General features: G+C 37.8%; 1 protein-coding gene across 1 annotated transcript in view; it reads left to right on the forward strand.

Annotated features, from left to right (window-relative positions):
• Positions 1-1,898: 1,898 nt before the first annotated feature.
• LOC117605816 (uncharacterized) overlaps positions 1,899-26,750 on the forward strand; it is a 48,738-nt gene continuing 23,886 nt past the window's right edge. The window contains exons 1-7 of the mRNA XM_034327546.2: positions 1,899-2,104; positions 2,734-2,826; positions 18,857-19,024; positions 19,290-19,421; positions 20,745-20,950; positions 22,574-22,614; positions 22,709-22,805. Coding sequence (XP_034183437.2) covers positions 2,077-2,104; positions 2,734-2,826; positions 18,857-19,024; positions 19,290-19,421; positions 20,745-20,950; positions 22,574-22,614; positions 22,709-22,805 — 765 coding nt within the window. The 5' untranslated portion in view covers positions 1,899-2,076. The remainder of the gene's footprint in view (positions 2,105-2,733; positions 2,827-18,856; positions 19,025-19,289; positions 19,422-20,744; positions 20,951-22,573; positions 22,615-22,708; positions 22,806-26,750) is intronic.

A 26,750-nucleotide genomic window follows, 5' to 3' on the forward strand; every position in this document is an offset into this window, starting at 1 on the left:
GCGCAAAATTAAAAATACCCGAACAAACGATGCTGCCAATAACGATTTGATTGCGGTATGGAAAACTTGGTAATTAATAAGTCATAAGAGAAAAAGCAGAACATTATAGGTCCGGCTGAAAACATTTGTAATTGTAACGATTGTATCAGAAATTGGCAGCACTCCTGATGTACATGCACTATACTGCAGTTCACGCTTAACTCGCGCAGCTCACTAGGTCTAGAGAGATTTTTAATAACGTTTGTTATTCCTCTCTACAGCTTGTTTCTTATTATACTTTGCGATCATATAAATGGTGGGCAGAAATATATGACGTACGATAACTGATAACCGGTGATGATATTGTAAAGTTTCATGATACAATGAAATTCCTATTATTTTTCGAAAAAAAATGATGTGAACGCAAAGTAAGAAGCAAGCTGTAAAGGGGAATCACACACGCTATTAAAAATATCCCTAGACCTAATGAGCTGCGCGAATTATTGCGGTCAATCGTGAACTGCAGTACAGTTAATTCGCAATGAGTATGTTGATTCCCGTTGAATATTGTTTACTTGAAATTATCAAATGGGTCATTTATCATAGATTGCCGACGACCGAGTTAGGATCTTCCTAATAGAGGAAAAGTTTTTAATTTTGCGCCGCCTCCGAAAACTTTGAAATGTATTTGGTATCCTAGTTAACGATTAAGTAGATATTATTAATAGCTATGGAATATTGGTATAAATGAAATAGAAATTATTTGACACTTTTTAGTGCATTTCGAAGTCGGATTTGTTTTTTGTTAAAAATTATTTTATTACTTTACACGATGCACCGATTTCAATTCGAATGCCAACGATCGACTGATTTTATTGCCTGTAGACGCGCGATAGAAGCGAGCGAATCCTGCGCGTTGTTTGTTTTATGCTCTGCTTTGTTTTCACGGTTGAAACAACTTTCTCGCATTACAGTTCTTTTAGATATAGCCAATGTCCGATAGTAGGTGCTATCCGGTACTGAGGAGAACTCCCCCCACCATTACCATTACTATTATAATTTACTATTATTAGTATCATGACTCTCATATTTATAATATTAATAATAATCTACAGTAGCAAACTGAAGACTAACTGCAACCTGAAAATTAACAATTTTTATTTTGATAGATATAATTGATATAATTGAATAATTAGAGTCTTTATAGTCTTATCATAGCTGTTATTAATAACTAAAATATTAATTCTTAACATCTTATCTAATACTTATTCAATAAAGAAAACCGACAATATTACGTATTCTACGGTATCATTTATGGAATTTGATTTAACTAACCATTAAGGGGGTAGACACGGGTAATGCAGCGAGGTGAAATTACCGGCAAAAATGAGCCTATTAAGGGGTTTACGGGAATCGGTTATTCGTCCTTATATGAGAAGTTTTGGGGCTGGGTGAGGGCTCATTCGAAAGAGGAAGGTCCAATGCATGTGGCTCAACCGATGGTTTAACGAGATTGTGTTGATATCTAATAATATGAGTATCCAAAGTAGAGGAAAAATCGAGAAAATACGCCCGCTGAATCCAAGTACATTTTAGGTAACTATAAGGGTTTTGTGACTCAAACGCTTTGTTGAACCCCCTTCATTGAACTTTCCTCTTTCGAATGAGCCCTCATCCAGCCCCAAATCTACTCATATAAGGACGAAAAGTGTATTCCCGTAAACCCCTTTTTAGGCCCATTTTTGCCAGTAATGTCACCTCGCTGCATTACCCGTGTCTACCCCCTTAATGTTTCAATTAATTCACAGTGTGAACTATTCAGCTTGTATTTCGAAGGATTTACATATGTAGATATTAATTTTTTTTTAAATATTACAGCTAATTGTAAGAGAAAATTAAAGAATTAAATTAATTTAGATTTTATTATGCATAGTTATGGCAAGATAATACAGTTTTGAAACACAGTTTTGAAAAATATACATAAATTAACATGCTGTATTGTTTAATGTAGGGAACCTGTGTGCATATTTACATTGTAACGAAAATGACGTCTGCGTGCACCGGAAGTTCCGCTGCAGAGATCCTCCGTGTCCTGGTATGCTATATTGCGCGAAATCTAGAACAGGTAAATAGTACAATCTGTACAGTTCCACCTTCTATCGCTGAAATTAAATTACATATACATATCGTGACTTAAAATACACAAAGAACGTAATCAGATGTATAATATAATTTCGTATGTTTTTAATGAATGAACTCTAATTAAATGGTATGTTTGATTTTACTTCAAGTTATTACTTATTATCTTTAATTAGAGTACAGAAATTATATTTCATTATGCACAAGGGAGAAATGAAATTCCTGGATAATTTAATAAAGTAATTAAAGTAATGTTTTCACTAGATTAATTTAATGCGCAAAAATTGATAGCTATTATGTTGTTACAAAATATCAATTACACGAAAGTTCCGTAAAATTTGTTGAATTTTTAGAATAAATAAAAACCAAGACCAGATTAAAATTTTTATGGGCAGGACCTATCAAACCTTCGGGGGCCCCTTGGTAGATAAACTTAATTCAAAAATTGATATTTATTTTAAATAAAATTAATTATGAAAATATAATTTCGGCGCTCTTATAAGCTTTTCAGAAATATATTGTATATTACATAGCTTAGAAAATATTACAATGTAACTTGTATGTAAATGTATAATCTCCACTATACAATAATACATAAAAAGTGTATGTTTTAAGAATCGTTGAAAGGACCTTCTACTTGCGATACTGTACGTTGCACCAATGGATACGTGTGCACGTTAAAAGTTCGACGATGTCGTTGGGATGAAAGTAAGTATAGATATTAAAATACGTATGAATATTATACGAATATAATCTTATATACAAGTAAAAAACATGCACCTGAATATTATAAACATTCTTTAAAATGCTGAATACTCTTATTTTCTTTTCTCTATATTTTATACAAAATATTTCACCTTTGTAAAAGATACCGTTAAATAATAAATTATAAAGCAACAATTTTATCAAAAGAATTTGAACAATTTTGATTTGAAAAACCTTGCTATGAGATGAATTTTTGTATTTTATTGTTATTAAATAGGTGTAATTCTATCCACTGTCTTGTATCATTTTTTTATTTATTTAGCTTTGTTTCAATTGCAGCCAGCATTATTGACAGAAAAAATTATACTAATGGAATCATTATAAAACTTACAATTTTTTTTTTAAACCCCATGTTAAATTTATAATTTGTTTGTGTGCACATTTGGTAAATTATTTTTGCGTTTTGACTTAATAGTATGTAGATACTGCCCCTCTGGACTGTATCTGGGGTTGGGTTTATTGTTAGATATACATATTATATTATTTCCTAAGGGTCAAATCATCTGGATATGTTAGCCAGATTATTCGGATGGTTTGTCCAATTTAGCTTTATATTTGCTTTGCAAAATGTTCTATTTTTTCTTTAATTGGTTTGATTCCCAAGGCTTTTCGAAAGGTTTTCATTATGAACATACCATGAAGCACTCACAACTATGCAAAGTATTATAAACTGGATTGATTCCATTTTTATGATTATTACCTGCTGTACCCCACAGTTCAATGCCATACGTCTAGATGAGTCTTATAATGGTTTGATCGCGTAGCGAATATTTTTGCACCGTCAATTGCTGTAGCAGAAATGCATGCCCAAGGAACCGTTACTTGCAAAAAATTTCAGTTTTATTATCTATCAACACGTTATAGCAAGTTTCAAAGCCGAGTCATAATTTTTAAGTTACCCAGATGTTCGTGGAAAGTCGAGGTGCTTCTTGGTTTTATTACTCGCTACGGTCATTAATAGGATCTCTCATACCCCCTGCGTGGGTCACTCGAGGGTAATTCGAGTTGGTAATTTCGGATGACCGTTGGGAAGGGACGCAAATTCCCACTTATAGAAAATACTGGGTGATCCTCTCGCTACGCTACCCAAAGAAAGTGCCGCCACAATAGAATGTGGAAGTCGACATCCCATTTCTGTCATCGGTTACTTGACCGAGGTGGCCCCTGCAGCGAAGACGGCTGTGTGCGTGAAAATGTGTGTAATGAGCAGAAGAGTCCCATTTAAGCGCTGCGGAAAACAGAATATTTTCTTAACACATTTTCACGCACACAGCCGTCTTCGCTGCAGGGGCCACCTCGGTCAAGTAACCGATGACAGAAATGGGATGTCAACTTCTACATTCTATTGTGGCGGCACTTCCTTTGAGTAGCGTAGCGAGAGGATCACCCTGTAATTTCAACTCCACTAGTTTTCAGCACCACTCCCTCTTTACTCCATCAGCGAATCTGCGTTCACGCTCATTTTTGTAAACGCTCTAGCGTACGAAATAAATGTATAGCATGTCAGATTTTTGGATTTCAGCTGGTTTTTGCGTATATTTTATGATGACTGGTGAGTGATCAGAGCTTTGGTCTAGACACGACTGTGCTATTAGTTGTCTATTATTGATTCCTTTGCTTATGGCATTTGCATGTAGCCAATAAGTGGGCTCTGAAAGGAGTGTTCGTACACTACTTGTTCGAAAGTTCTACTTCTGGAGATGGTTGTTTTTGATCCCCATAATGTTTGTTTGGCGTTGTAGTCGCCTCCGACTATGAACCACATACCTAACGATTTGAAAAAGTCCTTGTATTGTTCTTTCGTAACTTTCAATTGAGATGGATTGTCAACTGCAACAAGGTTTATCTTCTGAATATCCGCCTTGATTGTGGCAGATGTTGCTTATAAGTAGGTAGGGATGATTTATTATACTATGAAGATGGCGTTTAACACTATTTTTAATTATTATTACAGTGCCTCCGTGAGCACGGCCTGTTGGATGTTTAATGCCGTATATTCTATACTTTAGAATTTTAATTTAGTGTTTGACAGTTAAGTGTGTCCCAGATAAAAGCATTGCGTCTATGTCGTGGGTTGTTAGAAACATTTTCAGTTCTTGTATCCTCAGCGGGAGGCCGTTAACATTCCAAATTGTGATTGTGATTTTAGGCTCCATTTTGGGATTTCTTTAGCACGATTGTTGATGAAATTTCTAACATTTTGCAGATTTGTTGTGATTGTTGTTTTGTTAAGTTTGTTTGTTTATTGAATATGTTTATTAGCATTTCCGTATTCTTTGATGATTGTATGAACAATTGTTTCATTTCGTTCAAATCTGCATTGCCAGGGTTGATGTGGGTGGGCCTTGAATTTGTGTAACGTGTTTGCGTTGAAAGGTCTACTTGTGTAAAGGATTGATTGGAGGTTTTATTTTTGTTTTTTAATTGGTTAATAGTAGCGATTTTAAACTTTATGTTGTTGTCCGAAGTACTTGGATTATATTTGAAAGTTCTTTTTGTCTCAAAAGGGGCAACATTTTTTGCTGTAGCTGTTTTCTGCGGGGAAATTCTTTGTAATTAGCCGGATTGTTAGTTCCTCACAACTGGTTTAACGTGCGGTTTGAGAGATTAAGAATTGGTATTAATTTCCAATCGATTTAATGCAATTGTAGCGGTTTACATACAGTATATTTGACATCGATGTAAGTATAACTCGGAAGATGATGATTGTTAGGTAATGTGTAGAAGTTCTAGATTTTCGAACTCGTCCGTTCGATACGACATTTCAAGTAATTCTGTTAATTGCGAAAATGAATTTTAAGAAAAGCGAAAAGAGGGAGGAGCGAAAAGTGGATAAGGAGACAATTTTTGTAGGAATTCGAGGGTCTAAATTGGCTAAGAGCGTACAAGGTAGAAGCCGTGGGTACGCAAAAGATGTTTTGTGGAAGGGACAAAAGTAAAGGACTCAGGTACAGTCACTCTTACTGAAAATCGTCCATCCTCAACAACATTTGATAAATTGCAATAGTTATTTGATTTTGTAATGTTTAATAAGCGATTCTTATAGATTTTTGCGTGCTGAATCTGAATCTCTAAACCATTCTCATCTAACCTTTATAGTTTTCGAAATAATCAATCTTAAACACAAATTACAAATATTCAATTTTGGAAATGATTTGTGCTTTTACAATAGTAGATATTCAGATTCATTTTTCACGCAATAATTCTGTGAAATCTACCGAATAAAATGATATAAATTATTACTACATTATAAACATGTGAATATGTTTAAATAATAATATAAGGGGTGCAAAAATAAAGACACGTAAAAATCAGGGTTACTGTTTATTCTTTAACGTCCGTCGACGATCTGCCGTTTTTCGCGTCCCTTCGCGGACGCGTCGCTCGCTTGTTTCATTGTTGCTACGGCATACGGTACAATCTGTTATGAATATAATAACTATATGTAGTACAATCTCTTACAAATTCGGCCAATCCTGACCATGTCCGTCCTCGGACATTATTCCTTCCGCCATGGACGCATGTTTGAGGACTCCTAGGTCCCGCGGTACGGTTTCTGCGATATTTGAAAGCCGCCGATATCCGCAATCACGTATCGATCGTTCCGTAGTTTTCTGATAACCTCGTAAGGACCTCGGAACCTAGGTATTAATTTTTTCCCTATTCTTATCGTAATATTTTTCATTATATTGCTGCGACCGTAGAATTTTGTTCTCCGCTTTCGCCCTAATTTCCTCCAGTCTCGCTTATTACTAATAGCGGCATCGAGATAGTCGCGGATTCCGTCGATAACTTTGCCTCTCTGGGCTACTCCGAAAAGTAGTTTACTGGGGAACTCGCCCGTCGAGACGTTCACACTATTGTTTAAGGCGTATTCGATATCGGGCAAGGTTTGGTACCAATGTTTTCCGCCCGGATCATCGGTGAGTTTCGCCAGTATAGGCGCTAATGTTCTATTATACCGTTCAACCTGGCCATTTACTTTGGGAGAGCCTGTAGCTATTTTTACATGTCGGATCCCTGATTCTGTCATAAAATCTAAAAACTCCTTAGAAGTGAAACAACTTCCTCGGTCGGAAACAACAACGAGAGGCTTACTGTAATTAGAAAAGTAGTCGGTTAAGCACTTTATGGTTTCTTTGCTTGTGGTCGTCTTACAGGCGTACAATTTTATGAATTTCGTGAACGCGTCTATTATCAAAAATATGTACGCTTTCTGTGATCGTCGTTTATCTACGGGTCCGAAGTGATCAACGTGTATGGTCTGGAACGGTACATTTCCTTTCGGTATACTGTATAAGCGACCTTCTGGTTTTCCCGACGGTGGTGCATAAGATATACATTTTAGACAGTTTTGAATGTGCGAGGTCACCTTTTCTTTTAAATTTGGGAACCAGTAGTTCGCCTGTACAATGCTGCACGTTTTATCGATTCCTAAATGACCCATCTCATCGTGGCACTTGTGAATGACGCTTTTTTCCATGGCTGACGGTACGTAAAATAAAAGTTCGTTATTCCGTTTACGGTATACAAGTCCGTTCCGCATTTCGAACAGCTTGTCCTCACTGACTTCTAACTTTTCACGCAGTTTCTTAATTGTCGCGTCTCGATTTTGGCAAACGGATAAATTAAACTCGAACGGGTTATCGTCGACGACCATAATAATATTGATTGATCGGCTTAGAGCATCTACATGAGCCATTCGCGTTCCGGCCCTGTGTTCAACCGTATAATCGTATGCCTGAAGTTCTAATGCCCAGCGCGCGATTCTGGGGTTGATATCTTTCTTATCTAAGGTTAACTTGAGAGAGTTACAGTCCGTTACTATTTTAAAGGCGATACCTTGTAAGTAAATCCGAAATCTCTTTAAAGCGTAAACTATCGCGAGTGTTTCCAATTCGAAGCTGTGGTATCTGCTCTCAGCAGCGGTTGCGCGTTTTGAGAAATAAAAGACGGGATGGAATTTTAAATCTGCTATCTTTTGAAGCAGGATCGCGCCGAAGCCCACGGAACTCGCGTCACAATGAAGCTCCGTTTCAGCATGGGGACTATAAATGGCTAAAATCGGTGCTTTGACTAGTTCCCGTTTTAAATTTTCCATCGCCTGTAATTGTTCTTTTCCGAAGCTGAAAACTTCGTTCTTTTTAAGCAGGTCATAAAGCGGTTTGGCAACTATCGAGAAGTTTTCTACGAATTTTCTGAAATAGGCACACAATCCTAAAAATCTTTGTACTTCCCTGACGTCTCGCGGTATCGAAAAATTGTTGATGGATTCTATGCCCTTCTGCGTCGGTTTGATCCCTTTCTCTGAGACTAAATATCCTAAATACTCAACTTCCGTAAATAAAAATTTGCACTTGTCCATTTTCAAGTGTAATCTCAATAGATAACTAATAACTTGAATACGCGTTTTAAAACGAGGAAGTGATAGTCTAAATTTCGCGTCGCGATGAGGAAATCATCCATGTATGCGACGACGTCTCCTGTTTTAATCAGTTCGTTGAGGACTGTATTCACGAATCTCTGAAATTTTAAGGAAGCCGTCTTAAGACCAAACGGCATTCTAATATATTCAAATTGACCCTGTGGCGTGACGAATGACGTGTATTTAATCGAGTCCTCTGCCATCGCTATCTGATGAAAGCCGTCCTTAAGGTCGAGTAAACTAAAGTATCTTTTATCGTGCAGTACGTCCAGCTGATCCTCGATAAGGGGCAGCGGATAGTGATCTCCGATGATGAATTTGTTTACAGAACGGTAGTCGACGCACAATCGTACCGAACCGTTTTTTTTCTTTACCAGGACGATCGAAGAAGCATAATCAGACTCGCTCGACCGGATGATGCCTCTTTTCGTTAAGTCCTCTAGTATGTTTCGGACTAAGGTTTTCTCAGCGAAAGATAAGCGTCGCGGTGAGAAATGAAAAGGCTCATGATCCCGTAATTTCAAACTCAGTTCCGCTTTTATCTTCGGTTCGCTCGGATGTTCGGCATTTAAATAATCGGTCTCTATTAGAGTTTTCAATTCGGTTTGTTTTGTTATCGCGATCTCGGGATTTATAACTACCGCGTCGATCTGGTTATCGGTAGCCTCGCCTAAATTTATATTCATAATGCCGCCGGTGAGTGCTTCTTCGTCCTGTTTTTCTAATCGGCATAAACTAAGATTGCATCTGCTTAAAAGGTCCCGGCCTAATACGACTGAATTTACCATCGTACTATCGGGGACTACTAACAGACATAAGTTACAGCATTTATGGTCGTCAAAACTAACGTCGGCAAGTATTGATCCACGCACGATCAAACGGCTACTGTTAATCCCCGAAAAATTAATATTTGTTTTTTCTGTCGACCTTATGTTACTCGGTACGAAACATTCTTTAATGAAATTGACTGCGCTTCCCGAATCTAGTAAAGTATCTAAACATAACGTAAACGGTTTACTATTCGAACTAATCTCGTAAATCGCATTTCTTACAAAATCATCCTTGATCGGGTTCTCGCAGACGTTGTTCACCTCCTTCTTTTCTCCTGGACAGTCCAGACTCCTATGTCCAAATTTACCGCATTTGTAGCAGCTCCCTCTTTCCCTCTTCGGCCGCGGACAATTCCGTGAGATATGTCCGTCTCCGTTGCAATTGAAACATCGCAGGTTCACCTCGCTCTTACGTTCTGGATGGTTGGCGACGTTCGGCTTGGTGCTCGCCGGACCTCCTGGTCGTGGCGTCATCCTCCGTGGCGTCGACTCGTTGGGCAAGGATATTTTCTCCAGCGCTCGCATCATCTCGTCAGTTGATTGGAAGCGGTGCATCCTCGCCTGGTTTCTCAAATTCGTGTCGGGAATTCCACGTATCGCGTACTCGATGACTTCGAGCTCCTGCAGAGGAATTCTGCTGGCTGAAATAATCTTGTCGTGAAGGTAGTCTGCAAAGATTTCTCCCGATTGCCAAACGCGCTTTCCGCTCTCTTCACGTAGTTCTAAACTGCTCTTTCGATGTCCGAACATCTTCCCCATTCGGGCCAATAAATCTGTATAGCTTAAGTCCACGCAGTCCGTCTGTGCGTGGTACCACTTCAATGCTTTGTCTTTCAGCTTACCACACACTTTTCCACTTGTCGTCTCCAAAGGTCGCAGTTGCCTGAACCATCATAATCGCTGACCGTTTCCTTCGCGTCTTTTCACGAAGCAGTCGCTGACAAGGTCGATGGCGACCTGTCCGTCGTGCTCGAACCATTTAATTTCATGAGCTCTAATTCTCTTCTGAGGAGACGTATTTCCCTTTCAGCTAATTCTTTTTCGCGAAGCAATAGCTCTCTTTCAGTAGCCGGAGACTGCATGGGCGGTGATACCGGGCGTTCTATCCGTGCCTCTTCGGTAAGCGTCGTCGTTTCGATTTCATTTGACAGGCCAGCTGCAATTTGCTCTGGAGCGCTAACCTCGAACAAATCGGCTTCGGTTATACCAGCCTGAAGTAGTCGGCTCGCGAGTTCAGCTTTCACGCCGGTGGTCGGCATGTTCATGCTGCGTAGCTTTTGTTTTAGCACGGCCCACTGGGATCGTATTCATCTTAAACGGACGCGACACAATACACAAGAAAAACCAAAATGTTGATTAGGCACATAAAAGTATATCACATAAAGTCGATGAATCGTACGAGTTTTTCACATAAAATCTATCACGGGTGTTCACTGAGCGACGAGCATAAAGGCGCACGAGAACCGCGAATTCACATAAAGTTTTGTTAGCGTAAAATCCGTAATTTGCCACGTAATAAACACCACGTAATAAACACCACGTAATAACTGCACTATGAGCGCGCAAGATTGAATCACACTTCTGAAAATTTATAAGGGGCGCAAAAATAAAGACACGTAAAAATCAGGGTTACTGTTTATTCTTTAATGTCCGTCGACGATCTGCCGTTTTTCGCGTCCCTTCGCGGACGCGTCGCTCGCTTGTTTCTTTGTTGCTACGGTATACGGTACAATCTGTTATGAATATAATAATTATATGTAGTACAATCTAATACAATAATGGAAGTGAAAGAGAAGCCTAAATCCCACGAACGTCTGCTGACATCGTATTTTTTATTATATTTCAAAAACTAACAATCTAGGAGAAAATCTAATCATATCACACGATACAGAAACATTTTTGTTAAGTATAACATTAATGCAAGGTGTAAAAATTAGGTTTCTACTTTAAGATTTAAGTCTAATAATTTGGCATGGAAGGAAGGAACATAATCGCAAAACGTACGCGACAAACAGGTCGACCGTCAACATTGCTGTCACCGCTATAACGCCACAGCTAATAGATATCTAATGGATGGCATTATAGCGGTGTAGTTATATAGTTATAGTAGTTATTTATGTAGAATTATTTAATGTGCCCAATCATTATATTTTATTTGTATTTATTGTTTTATTTAGACTAATATACGCCCCGTTGCGGGTGGACGATTTTCACTGAGAGTGATTGTACCTGTGTTTTTCCTAATATCAGATACGAGAGATTGTCGCACAGTAGGACGAAACAGCTTTCGGCGATCAAAAGTCGATTTTCGTGAATTCCAAAATTGAAAAACTGTTCACGTACATGGATAGAGAACAAACTGATGTTTAACGTAGTGTAATCCGTTTTTTCATATTTGCTTCCGTTTTGCTGTGGTCCGTATTCAAAGTCAGTAGAAATTCGTCAAAGCAAAACGCTGATGATATTACCCGTAACTTTAATGTACGATTCTACAGAACTTTACTCAGAAAGATGAAATTCAAATGAATTATAAAGTTTACTAGATTAGTATAGATTCTATTCAGTGCATAAAGTAAGTTAAAATGTTAACAATTTTGTAAATAATAGGATCTGATTGAAACGAAGTACATTTAACTAAAATCTTGACTTTGTGCAGGATTTTAAAAAGTTGCAACAACTTGCGACGGGTTTAATTATTACTGTAGGAAAGGGTGAACCTTCCTCTATCAGAATTAGAAAACACTGGGTGCACGCAACTTCACGCAACTTTTCAAGAAAATGGCGATTGAATTAAATTACACCCATCTTAGCCCCTGCGCACGATGATGGAAAAGCAGTACCAGATACGTTTGTTAACCAGTTAACTGCGTTCAACGTGTATATTCATCATCCAAAACTTTATTTCGGTTCAATAAAACTGTTCAATATTCAATAAAAACTTAATTCTTCCTTGTTTTTTTATACCTTTTTCGTAAAAATTATGATAGGAACTGTTAGATTATTTCATTTAAATAATATTCTAGCAAAAATGAATCGTGCATTGAGAAGCATTGTCCTTCGTATTAGTAAAAGAAAAACCGATCGGATGGCTTCGGGTCGAGAAACCTAACTGTTTATGCTATGGGGCCTGGGTTATAAACACGGTGCATATGTCCTTTTTAAGTGGACCTTCTCTTTTTGTAAAAATTTTCCACTGCGTTGCCTTCTTTTGACTTCACTTCTTGTGTGTCATTCGTATAGTTCAGACGTCATTCCAAGCTTCAGAAGTAAATCGTTAAAAATCGGTACAAAACTGAATTTTCCAATAGGAGCATTTGTCCTGCGTTCGACGTGTATACTCATCATTGGTTGATTTTAATCACACGTCCCGTGAGAGATTTTCGAAACTAAATTCCACAGTTAAATAGTCAATATGTCGATATTAACTTGCCGGTCCCTTCCACAGTTATTGTAATTTAACGATCGCGATAATCTTCAAGCATCTGTCAGCCATCCTATTAAGTACCAGTTGTGCCAATCACAACATTCGAAAAATTTCCCAAAAAGAGCAGAACCAGAATTTGATTACAATGTTGCTAGTATCTTCGGACCAATACATCTCATCGTTTCGAAGAGTTAGAGGCAAAAAAGATGCAGCGAAAATGTACCCCCACGAGATGATGAGTTTATTACATATATGTAGACAACTGCGGCTGTATATAAATTGATACGTGGATTACTTTTTTGCATATCTTGTCACTTTTCCATCTAGCGTTGTCAAATACAGTTTATAAAATACTGACACTTCTTTTCAGTAAACTACGTATTTCGTGGATGTTAATGGATTAATTTTGTATTCCACTCGCGATATTTATTTTAATCACAAAATGAAATACAAGCGAAGTTTTTTAGATACAATATTCGTCGTGACAGAAGTAGACTCTAGTTTCTAAGACGGTTCGGAAAAATCTGCCCCGGAGGGAAAATTGCTGGGTATTTTATATAATCGGAAAAATAGGAGAAACACGAAAAATAGAAAGGTTAGAGTTATTGAGAGTCCAGTGATCGGTAAGGAATGAGGTCATGAGGTCAAGGTTTGAAGATAACTGGTTCGGCCGAATCATTAGGGGTAGAAAGAAAGACTTGGGATGTTTGTTGTTAAAGGTTGACTTATAATACGATGAGAAAGCCGGACTATCTAAGTACAATAGTGAATAATTCGGTATATGATAATATGATGAGAAAGCCGGGCTATTTAAGTACGATAAAGAATGATTGGGTATACAACATTAATTTCATTTCTCATAATGAATAAACATAATATAATAACACATGTCTTGTCATTTTTAAATTATTAAATCTGTTTCTCTTACAGTTATTAACAGTTTTGAGTCAAATTTTTTTTAAACAACATAAAACATGTCTAACAAGTGAAGGATATTGAACGCGCTACACTTTATACGTGAATATTTTGACACCCTGTAGTTCAATATCATTTGTATTGATATAACTTAAGTATGATAATGTAGGCAAAAACTTCCAAAATTTCATTAAAATATTTCCAATAGAACCGAAGTTACAGAATTTTGATCGCCGAAAGCCGTTTTGTCCCGCTGTGCGTCGGTCCCGAGATCGTAAGGTTAATTTGGTCGAGCATTTTATGACAAATTTATCGACAAGGTCTTTGAATATTAAAGTAATTTGATGTTTTGTTGATGGTATGTTGTAAAGGGCAATTTGATCGGTAGAATTTGCGCGATCCGACATGAATGATTGCCCTGTCAGTTAATGCACTTTACGTTCTCTATTCTCTTCCTTTGGACGGGCAGTTTGAAGTGAAGTGATTCTTTGCACATTTAAGGGGGTAGACACGGATAATGCAGCGAGGTGACCGTACCGGCAAAAATGGGCCTAAAAAGGGGTCCGGGATTTTTCGCTCTTCGTCCTTATATGAGAATATTTGAGGCTGGGTGAGGGCTCATTCGAAAGAGGAAGGTCCAATGCAGGGGGCTCAACCGATGGTTTAACGAGATTGTGTTAATGTCTAATAATATGAGTGTCCAAAGTAGAGGATAAATCGAGAAAATACATCCGCAGAATCCAACGGTATTTTTAGGTCACTAAAAGAGTTTTGTGACTCAAACGATGACCAGAGCGCGCTGCACTGAACCCTTCTCTTTCGAATGAGCCCTCACCCAGCCTCAAATACTCTCATATAAGGACGAAAAGCGAAAAATCGCGATTGCATTCTCACAGACGAGTTCCGCCATTATCTGGATAATATAGAGCAAGTCACGTGACAAATTTAGTTCAGCTAGTAGTTATAAGGTGGTGTCTAAGTAGAAAGGCTGCCGATTTGGAACCGTAGTCAGAATCAAGCGTTAGCTTGATTACGTCACTCGAACTGTACTGCGAAGGCAAGCGAAAAAGGCAACATCGCCCGAACGCTGAGTGAGACGCACTATAGTCATGCTGTCTTTCTCTCATTCTGAATGTTGAGACTGTCCCTTTTCGCTAAGTTATGACTGCGGCCCGCCTGGATTTTTCACAGCGCCCCATAAGCTCGCCCCATTCAAACTATGTTGTGTTTGGTATCATTTTAATCAGAAAAATTTCACCAAGCGCTAGTAAAAGTTTCAGTAAAAAATAGTCAAAAATAAAAAAGTTTTATAATTGAATTAGTATTAGTCACACCAATACGTTTCGGCTCTTTCCTTGGATCATTAGACCTCTCTCTCTCTCCTCCACTGTCTGTCCCTTTCTACGCTCACGCTTGGCTGGTCGGCGCATCTAATTCGAGATTCGACATCTCGGCTAGATATATGCAGCGTCTGCTTCCCAATCTCTGTTGCATATATTCAGCTTTTACTGTATATGTAGACGCGAGGTCCCTCCATTTATTAGTTCTAATAGTACCATAGTACTTTTTTATGCAGAATGTTTCAAGGAGTTGACACAAGTAAAAAAAAAATGCAATTCCATTTAAATAAAAAGTGGATTTGCATTTTTTGAGTGCATCGTTGCATTCACGGAGAAAATGAAATCACAGAAAAATAGACATTATCACACCATTGAACTTTTACATAAACAGCTTTTTCCTATCTCTTACCAAATTCAAGATATAACCCGTCCCAATTGCATGACGTATCCTGTATACTTTTATTAATTAAAAAACTTTTATTTAAAAAAGTGGTAATTATTTAGAAGTTGGTCCTCCTCACCGATTTTCGTGATCTTGAAATATGTGGTCAAGGTCATCATTCTGAACAACTTTTCTCTATACATGTTACCGCCGCTCGGCCTTAGTTTCCGAGATATTCGTAAAAAACTGCGTTTATACTTATGTTACCAGTACACTGTATTTCGGGAAAAATGGAGACTGAATGGTAATTGAAAGAGTGATTGAAGTGGTTTGAGGTTAGGGTTAGGGTTAGGGTATTGTTTTTTATCTTTTCACGTTATAATTACTCTTTCTTTCACTTTTTATATATTGTATACCTATTATTCATTTTGTGTTTTGTCAGAAATCGGAAACATTTCGCCCATCATGTCGAAAAATGCCATTATACGCTGATTAACATCATGTTGACGTCGGAATAAAAACTCAATACCAGCGCGGTCCATGCCAGAGCAGACGAAGCGAACGTCCTTGTCGTCGCCCGCCCTGGCACCTACCGTGCATCTAATGATATTTACAACTTCTTCAGCCTCCACCGTAGGGTCTACTTCGGTAACGTCCAGGAGCAGGAATTTACGTTTGATCCAGGCCCTCCATCCCGAGCCGAGCCGGGTCTCGATTCTTTTTACGAACTCCTCCGCCAGATTCCTTTCTCCTGCTGCAAAATAGAAGAGGATGGACCCGTCCGACACTCGACGGATTCCCTTAACGTGGTTATCGCCTATGCAGCCGCTTGCATATTTCTTGATTTTGTGAATGGCCTCCACGTATCCGTAGCCCTTGCTGCAGGTGTCCTGTACTACCACCCTTCTTCTTTCCTGCTTCTCGTGCTTCTCGTGCTTGTGTTGCTGCTGTTGCTGCAGCTGCTGCTGCTGCTGTCGTTGTTGGTGTTGTTGTTGTGGTTGCTGCTGTACCTGCTCTTGTTCCTGGTCCTCCTCGAGAGTTCTGCAATCTCTGTTGCTGCCACTGTTGCCACCCTTGCTGTGGCCGGCAGCTGCAGATCCCGTCGCTTCCGTCGTTGCCGCTGCAGCATCCTTCTTGCCGATATCCGGCACCGAGGACCCCGTCGCCTTTAGGGGGAAGGACAGATCCCCGTTGTCCTTGAAAACCTCGTCATCGTCGTCAAAAATTTCAATGATGGTAGTAGGCGCACTGCCCGCATCATCCCCCTTCCGTTTCTGTTGTTGCGTTTGCCGCGGCACGGCTGGTCTTTTTATACCTGTACTTAGTCCCAGGCCAGCTCTAGCTCCACCCCTTCCCGCCCCGTCGAGAAGCGATCCCGAGACCGCTCTGCCTGTATAATCAACACGATCAGCGCGGTCAGCAACACTCTCGGTGCCAGACTCACCAAAATCAGCCGAAGGTGTTTCAGGGATTATCGATGTCCTCAGGTTGCCTGGCTCCTCCCTCGCAGCGCCAGATGAGGTAGCGCCAGATGAAGAAGCCGCAGCCGAGGTTGATGCCGGCACCGTCGCCCTGGCCGATGGTGGCGCGGCTCCAAGCACCGAGCATTGGGGCAGAGCCCTGAGTTTCTTCAATATCTGGAGAGGCAACCGTACACCTGAACCGGAACCGGCTCGGTCGCCTCCTTGTTTCGGGGCAGTTTTTTCAGCTGCGGCCCCAGGCCGCGCGGAGCGCAGTACGCCACATCTTCGCACCAGCGGGCCAAGAGTCTTCTTGCCGACGATCGCTGAAGTCGCGGCCAATCCGTACAGGCCAGCTCGGGGGGTGGTGCTGGTCACGGCGCCGGAATCATCGCGGGAATGCCTTGCTTCCCCCTGAATTTCTCGCGGTCCATATCCGTCCTTCCTTGGCTCTGGTTCAGGGTGCCTCTTCGCTCCTTCTGTGCTTCCAGCGTCGTCCTGGCCGCCACGGGCAGCTGAAGCCGGTGTCTTCTTCAGGGCACCCAAGTGCAGGTGCAAGCTCATGCTTTCCTTATCTTTCCTTTTCACTTTCACTTTTCCCCCTTTTGCCCCACTGGTCGAAGGCTTAGGCACCTTTGCCTTCTCGTTTCCATTTTCGTTTTCGTTAATGATTCCGTTACTATTAATAGCGGAATGTGGGGACCCGTCCGTCGTTACCTAAACCTAACCTAAACCTAACCTAACCCTAACCCTAACCTCAGACCACTTCAATCACTCTTTCAATCACTATTCAGTCTCCATTTTTCCCGAAATACAGTGTACTGGTAACATAAGTATAAACGCAGTTTTTTACGAATATCTCGGAAACTAAGGCCGAGCGGCGGTAACATGTATAGAGAAAAGTTGTTCAGAATGATGACCTTGACCACATATTTCAAGGTCACGAAAATCGGTGAGGAGGACCAACTTCTAAATAATTACCAAAAAAGTTAATAACTTTTTCTAAAAAAATTCTCAGATTGCACGTTCCTTCGGTTCTTCAGAGTAGGCGTATATTTTTCAGCAACGAGGCGTGTTACGGTGCGCTATATAAAATACACGCGTTTGGTCAGTCAAAATTTACCGGAGCGGGACAATTCTATCATTTAGGTTGAAAGAAGGATATCATGATCACCCTACATCTCACTCTAATCACGCGCCAATGTTTCGCTTTCGTTCTTCAGGCGTATCGTCGCGATGCCTCTGGCGAGATGAGCGTTTGAGTGTGTTTGTAAAAAATACTTGAGGCGCTGTTGCCTTGCTAGATCGTGTTGCGCGCACGCTAGCTGAGAATTAAACCTTTCAAGTTCGTACCAGACCATGCAAGTGGCTCCACCAGGCCCACAAAACTCCTATAGTTACCTAAAATGTACTTGGATTCAACGGGCGTATTTTCTCGATTTTTCCTCTACTTTGGACACTCATATTATTAGATATTAACACAATCTCGTTAAACCATCGGTTGAGCCCCCTGCATTGGACCTTCCTCTTTCGAATGAGCCCTCACTCAGCCCTAAGTGTTCTCATATAAGGACAAATAACCGATTCCCGTAAACCCATTAATAGGCCCATTTTTCCCGGTAATGTCACCTCGCTGCATTACTCGTGTCTACCCCGTTAACACAGGCTGGTATCTAATGCTTTGCGGAATTTCATGCTTTGCTCTTGGTAGCTCGAAGTAAATTATGGTGTTTAGTAGTCTATTGATTAGAAATATATCCTTGTTGTTATCATTGGGTTCCAGTTCAATAAAAAATGACGGAAGTGGTATTTTTGTGGTGTGCTGTACTATGTTGTTTATTGTTCTTAATTTTTCAAGTTCGTGTGCTATATCGTCTGTATTTGTCTTTGGATGTAAACCTTTCACTACTTTATAACTTTTGTCTTTTTTAAATTGGTACGTGTAATAGTTGGCGTCTTTTTCTTATAGGACTTTTATTACTTTTTTATAGGTGTCAGATGTATTTATTTGAATTTTTCTCATGATTATTTTACAGGTGTTTAATCGTGTATTCATTGCTCGCGATTACTTGTAAAAGTTGCATTACCGCGTCAATTACCTGAGCTGTTATGAATAACTATTATAATGAAAATGCAGAAAATTTTGTGGCTCGTAAATTATTCCAAATTATTTATAATCAATTAATTTTACATTTAGCAAGGTGCGGCCAACAAATTGCAAGATGCGTATCCCAGAAGGAATATCACGAAGGTCCTGCTTCCTGTGCTGGTTTCAAATGCTCTCAAGGAAGTCATTGCATTCTTCGAGAATCATTCTGTGTTAATCCTCCATGTAAATTACTGAGAAGCTGTGCGAAGAATAAAGGTTCTTTTCTTATCTTGGTATTTTTTATTAATATAACAATTTTCTTCTATCATCTAATTAAACCTCTGTACATATCCTTTAGTTGCAGGTAACATCTATATTTTCTCATTTTTCAAATTTAAATTTATTACAATTAATCCAATGTCCATTATATTTCTATAGTATAGAAACAGTTAAAAGATTAAATAAAAATTAATATTTAAATTGGATTCAAATTAGCATTCTTGTGTTTGTACCAAATAAAAATTGAAAATTATTTTTTCAGAAGTGCACCTTTGGTTCGGCAAATGTCGAATTTTGGGTTGTCCCTCTGAATTTGACTGTTTCTTAAGAAGACCAGAAAACACCTGTTTGAAACCACCGTGTAAACATACCCCAGATTGCGTGACAACAACAGGTAAAATTTCAGCAATTACAAACTTTTTTGAAAATTGCTATGTATGTACAGCCTGCGTTTGAATATTCATCAAGTGGTTTAGAAAATTTCATTTGAAAGTCAATGGGAAAAGTTGTTTAAGATTTATAACATTAAAATTATTATTCACCAATCTTAATATACAAGATGAATCAGTAAGAACTGCTGTACTGTATAAAATAATTTATCCATGGTTCTATCCATGGTCCGCCGTCCAGGGGTAAAAAAACGCTTGGAGCAAAATTTATTGTATTATATTTAAAAAACCTGATCAGATGACTACATTTTGATTTTTTGACTTCACTTCAAACAAGTTTTTATAAAGTCAACAAGCAACGAGTTATTTCAGGTAGTGGTTTTAACTGACTTACCCTGAATTTATAAAAAGTCTAGTACAATTTGATAACATAAAAATACCATGAAATTACACTTATCCTACATTGATTTGAACCTGAAGATTTGTTGAAAATAATTGCACACACACTTATGCATCTATTACCAAAGATAAACTTGTATGTATGTATAATTTTATGTAGTTTTTCGTTAGAAAAAAATACAAATTTTTTGAAACATATTTTGATTTTAATGAAGTTATAGCTGTTGAAAACTTTATCAACAAATCGAATATTTTATCTATAACAATAATCTACTTGGTAATACAAATTTGTTACTGAATTGAAAGTATAAAATAAAAAGTTGTATAAGGAACTATTACGAAACAATGTAGAGTGAAATTTAAATTTATTTTTTAATAAAATTTCAAAGCTGTGACATTTTTATGCTCTCTACAACTGATAACCTCTGCATTTCGCTCTTGATATGTTTACTGAGTTTTTAATCGAACTTTGTAATTGTTTCATACTAAAATTACTTATTCCATTTAATAAAACTGTACGTAATAAAAGCCGATTGAAAATTAAATATTCTGTAAATTGATTAATTCCCCAATATTATAAATTTTGCATGGTATTTTTGTAATCAGTTTCATCAGATATTGAACTTCAAATTGATACGAAATAAATGCTATCCTTGAAATCTACCATTTGATATATGTACAGTAAACTTTTATTATATTGCCACGAAAGTGGCTTGACCTTCATAATGATTTTTAAGCATACTAATACTGCTGTAACGCCATCATGAAATACGCCTATGAAAATATTATACTTCTATTTCGTCAACCCCCCCAAACAGAAGCTTGAAAGCTTAAATAATTGTCCGCAGTAATATAAAGAGAATCTACTGTATGGCAATCTAATAAATGGATTTTTTATAAAATAATGAGCTCATTTTGCAAATTTTCAGAAAACGAAATAACGAATGCGCACTGTCGCGGCTGGATATGTCCACGAATGCAGAAGTGTTCTGCAAAAATTACAGGAAACTGCAAATTAAGCGACTGTACTATTCAAAGAACCTGTCATGAAGATCCATCAAATTATTCTTCATCCTTTTCGAGAAGATCTTTCAATAACGAAAAGGATCACGTATCTTCTAAAATAGAACCCAAGGTATATTATTATTTAAGTGAAATATAAATCGAGCGGTGCGCGCGCGTGAGCTCAGGATGTTAGCGGATGTAAGTTTAATGTGTATTTATATAGAAGTTTCCAATTAGGGAAAATCTACAGTCAATTACTAATTACTGAAAATTACTTGCCAAAAGATTCATTGAATATAACTGGAAGAGTAAAGGAAAATAACTTGAAGCTCTATTGTATAGCTTAACCGTCAAAATGCCAGGTATCTGAAGAAAAGGAAGAACACACACAATCAACTACACTGTTTAAAACTTTGAAAAACCGGAACTATGGTAAAATCTGTTAAATTAAAGCTACGTTATTATTTATGTATATAAACACTCATTTTAATAGAAGAAAACAAAATTGAAATAAAATGAAACAGTAATGAAATAAAAGAGTAACAATGAATTGAATTAAGGATTTTTGTACATGAAGATAAAGTCTTATGTCCTAATTTATCATTTTAACAAACTACAACAAAACTCGTCTCAAACAGTCCACGGACCTACCCGACACACACCTCACGATTGCACGTCGAAGAGTGTCGCAACTTAAAGCTTTTGGGAGAAAACCAGAGTGGGCCTAGTCCGAAATTGTGTACACTGCGTTACTGCTCATCTGCGAGGTTGTTACGTGAGGAGCCGGCATTCGCTAATCGGTGGTGCAAAAGGAGCACGTGCACTTCCTTTGTCTAATTGTATCTTACTCTTTTTAATTCGAGCATGATCCGTTACCCTTTCATTATAATCGAAATTTCGATATTCATTATAATACATTATAATGATACAATAGTTTAACAAATTTAAATTGAATGAAGCATCGTGATGAAAAAAATATATTTTCCAATATTAACATAAATTACTGAATTTAAACGAATAATGAATCGCATACAATTTTGAATAGATGTCTTGGACTGATTGACATGGAAGAACACTGCGGTATTGCAAAATATAACGAATTAATAGAAAACTTTGAATTCAGATATAAAGAAATGAGTAAAGTAATCGTGGGAAATTAAAAATTGATCAAAAAATTAATTTAAAGTTACATATGTAGAATGAGGTTGAATGACACGTTAAGCACGTGGGAAATGATTCATAGGGAAAAAAGTAAGAAAAAAGTATAGAATAAAATTTGTTCGTCCGAAGGTTAGTTTTAATGGAGTTTCAATTTCCATTACGGCTAACAATAAAATACGACTTTCCATGTAAAGTATTAATACTCCAGGGATCATAGGTTCAATTGAATATCCAAGATATTGCGTAAGCATCGTTTACAAGCAAGATCGGCATTGTACATAAAACTCTCGTTATATTGCCATCTGAGCAATGTGATCTTCAGACGCATTTTCAAACATATTAGTGCAACTCTTTTACTATTATAGTCTACGAAGACAATACATTTTCATCTCCTTCTTCTTAGCCCTAATTGTATACGTCCACAATGAATATTCCAACTCGATTATCTTGAAAATTACATTTCGAACAAAAAATTTTATTTTGTTTCTTACTTATTTTTTCACGATGAATCGCATCCCATCTGCTTGACGTTATTTGGTCGCACCCTGTATGTTTTCATTGTATAAAAAATAAGCAATAAATATTTTTTCAGGTATCTTGGAATAATAGTCAAGAAAATAACGAAAAGATCAAGTGAGTAAAAAATGTTTTTTAATTTCAAAGATTACAAAAGAGATATCGTATTAATAAACTACTATTTTTCGCTTGAATGCTGAGCTCCATATAGAATTCCACATCCATGGTTAAGCCATTTAAAATCAAGAACCGAATTAGATGCCATCGAACTTTGGGTCAAAAACGCTGAAGGACACAAAGATTTCAAGGTATAAAAACCAATATTGAAAAACTACTTCATAATAATTACTACACTGCAGATGTTTATGCATTGATAGCATACTGGAGTTTGCAGAAATAACGTGTAAATTATATGGTATGTACAAAAAATGAAATAAATTGCTTAAAACCTCTAAAATATATACAATATACAAATTTAGAATAATACTTTGAATCAGTTGAAGAAAGAAAATATTTTATAAAAACATATACATATTTGTATATACACCCGTCGTGTAGTAATAAAAATACATTCAACTGGAAGCAAGTAAACAATTAATAATATAACAAATATTTAGTAACATTAAATATGTAGTATTAAATGATCATCATGATAATACCTAATAATATTAATGATATTAATGCAGTTAACTAACACATTTACATTTCGTTAACAATGTATTATTGTATATTCTACATACTGATATTCTATTAATAATATTTATTCAATTTAAGGGTTTTATCAAAATAAACCAATTTTATCTGTACAAAAAAAAATATATGCCCTTTCAAAGTTAAAAATTTTCAAATTGTATATATAATAAAACTATCTCTCATATCAATTATGATATATTATAAATTACAGTAATTTATAGAAAACAATATTCTAAAAACCTAGGACTAGTCCAATTTTTTGTCAAACTTTTGTGCTACACTGGTGACCAAATCTACAGAGTGATCCTCTCGCAGCCGGACACAGGAACGCTGGCGACAATGAAAGAGGTCCGCATTGTCACGTGCCAGCAGGAACCTACCCGAGCCGAGACGACTCTGTGTGTCTTCATGGTGTGGTCAAGGGGTTGATTGTCGCCAGTTCCTTTGTGTCCGGCTGCGAAAGGATCATCCTGTACACATCTCCATAGGCATCCCCGGGGAAAATCAGAATATAGCAAAGGGGAACCCTTCAGTGGTGCTCTATTAGCACTTTTTTCTCACTAGGAGGGTGCGTGCGCATGCGTGTGTGACATTCAAGCTCATAGGCATAGTAAGTATAGACCGAGCATCCATTGTATAAGCGGTGATGCATACGATGAGAGAAACTCTTCAATGCCGGAGAAGTGGGGAGCACTTCTCCTCATCTCCTCGCGCCAGTTCGTCATTTCCCCTATTATACTACATGTGCAGGCTCTCCCCACTTCTCCGGTATTGAAAAGAAAGAGAAACTCCTTTTACATCTTTTCTCTCTCTCATCGTATGCATCACCGCTTATACAATGGATGCTCGGTCTATACTTACTATGTCTATGTTAGAGCTACATGCCGTACGTGATGCCGTAGCTGTATGCATTACACAAATAAAGGAGGTCCGCGTATTTTCTGAAGTTCCTCTTACCCTTTCAACAAATATTGGTATTCGTAGAATAAATTGAATACAGACGTAAGAAGTAGCAACACATTTTATTAATATTATTTCGATAGAATTCCATTGTTACGCGTCATGGCAGCTTTCACAGTTTATTGCAGTAATTCAGAAACACGATTGGTCATATTTAAAATGACTCTTAAAAAACTACCCTAAGCTGGCCGCAGTGGTAGTTCATCACGTATTAAAGAAATTACCACCCAGGGCTTAGAAGGTTCCAAACCAAAAACTCAGAACGTTCATTTCCACTGCCTAAACAAAAGGCCCAAGCCTTCCTCTCTTTCGGGTCCTAGACGGACCCCCTGTGATGCACGTGTCTGCGTAGTCCAGTTGTCGGTCCCAGGCACCAATGGTCACCTTGACCATAAAAGCATTCATTCGTTCATTGCCTGGGGTACAACCGATCCTTCCAAACCAAATGGCTCCCATGTGCATCGCGGCTGTTGGGTTCGGCTGGTTCGCTGCAGCTCCTAACTGACCGTTCTTGAGACCCGGGAGAAGGAAAATAGAAACTAGAGACAAGACGTCAAAAGCCGGACACTTCTCGTTGATCTTCTGAACAGATCACTTCGTTCGTATTCTAAAGTCTCCGTTGAGACTCCGATTAGATTGCTTCGTAAGTGTTCTTTAAATCACATATACGAGAACTGTTAACACTTGAATCAGAGTAACTCGTCAAACCTTTAAGTCTTTGTGCAAGTATCAAATACATCTAAATATCATAATCATTCTATAGTTAATTACACCCTTATCAACCTTACCTCCTTAAACGGTCGTACGGTCATACGCGATTCGTGGCATCGGTCAAAAACCGTGTCGAGGATTTACAACCCTCGTTGACTTGGTTCTCAAACAATCTATAGTCTCGTCGCGACGCGCGTGAAACATCCATTCCATTTAATTAAAACTTTCCCCTGTCCTTAAAACTTCCTCTATGTATCTCTCTGATCTGGAGCCCAAACATACCTTTATACTTAAAGAACATAGGTAACGTCATTGAAACGCTCCTAGTGCTTTTTTAATACGCATGCACCGAAAGCTGTTTTGTCCTACTGTGCGACGGTCTTTCGTACTTGGTATTAGGAAAAACCCAGCTACAGTCACTCTCAGTGATAATCGTCCACCCGCAACGGGGCGTATATTAGTCTAAATAAAGCAATAAATACAAATAAAATACAATGATTGCGCACATTAAATTATTCTACATAAATAACTACTATAACTATATAACTACACCGCTAGTTATCGCCATCTATTAGATATCTATTAGCTATGGCGTTATAGCGGTGACAGCAGTAGTTCTCAATGCTGATGGTAGACCTGTTTGTCGCGTACGTTTTACGATTATGTTCCTTCCTACCATGCCAAATTATTAGACTTAATTCTTAAAGTAGAAACCTAATTTTTACACCTTGCTTTAATGTTATACTTAACAAAAATGTTTCTCTATCGTGTGATATGATTAGATTTTCTCCTAGATTGTTAGTTTTAGAAACATAATTAAAAAAAATCAGCAGACGTTCGTGCGATTTAGGCGTCTCTTCCACTTCCATTGTTATTTAAACATATTTACATGTTTATAATGTAGTAACAATTTATATCATTTTATTCAGTAGACTCCACAGAATTATTACGTGAAAAAAGAACCTGAATATCTGCTATTGTAAAAGCATAAATTATTTCCAAAGTTGAATATTTGCAATTTGTGTTTAAGAATGATTATCTCGAAAATTATAAAAGTTAGATAAAAATGATTTAGAGTTTCGGATTCAGCACGCAAAAATCTATAAAAATCGCTTATTAAAAATTACAAAATCAAATAACTATTGCAATTTATCAAACGTTGTTGTAGGTGGACGATTGTCACTGTGAATTATTTAACAAAATCTTTCGCTTATAGATTATATTATGTAGTTATTTATGTAGAATAATTTAATGTGTGCAATCATTGTATTTTATTAGTATTTATTGTTTTATTTAGACTAATATACGCCCCGTTGCGGATGGATGATTTTCACTGATTGTGAGAGTAACTGTATACAGGGTGTCCCAAAAAGAGCAATAATCCCATAGATGGTTGGTTGCTGAGGTGATTCTAAACAACTTTTTCCTTTGCCAAAATGTTGGTTAAGGATTTATTCTGAGTTATTGACGAAAAACACTGCCCAATTAGAGCGCTGATAAGCGGGAGCTGAACTGCGAGTGTTGTCTACTGATTGCATTTAAATCGTGATCATGGAACAAGCGCGGTGGCATCATATCGCATCGGCACAATTTGCGGGTTTGTTTTAGAGATATGAACAATTGAAAATTGGAAAATCAACTTTCAAAGCGCATGTTTCGCGTTCGAACAGCCGACAGCTGAGCAGATACCCTATTTCTTAGTGTTCTTGATCAATATCTGGACAAAGAGACCGGTGAAAAGACAAGGACGTACATATTATTACTCTTTCAAAACTGTAAATAGATCGTTAACCTTAGGACTAGGCAAATGCGTATCCTTGGCATTTTTTGTGTGTCTCTTTGTCCGGACACTAATTGTAAGCCTGAATCTGCCCAGTTGCCAACTGGTG

Source organism: Osmia lignaria, chromosome 2, assembly GCF_051020975.1.
Source record: "Osmia lignaria lignaria isolate PbOS001 chromosome 2, iyOsmLign1, whole genome shotgun sequence".
Lineage (NCBI taxonomy): Eukaryota > Metazoa > Arthropoda > Insecta > Hymenoptera > Megachilidae > Osmia > Osmia lignaria.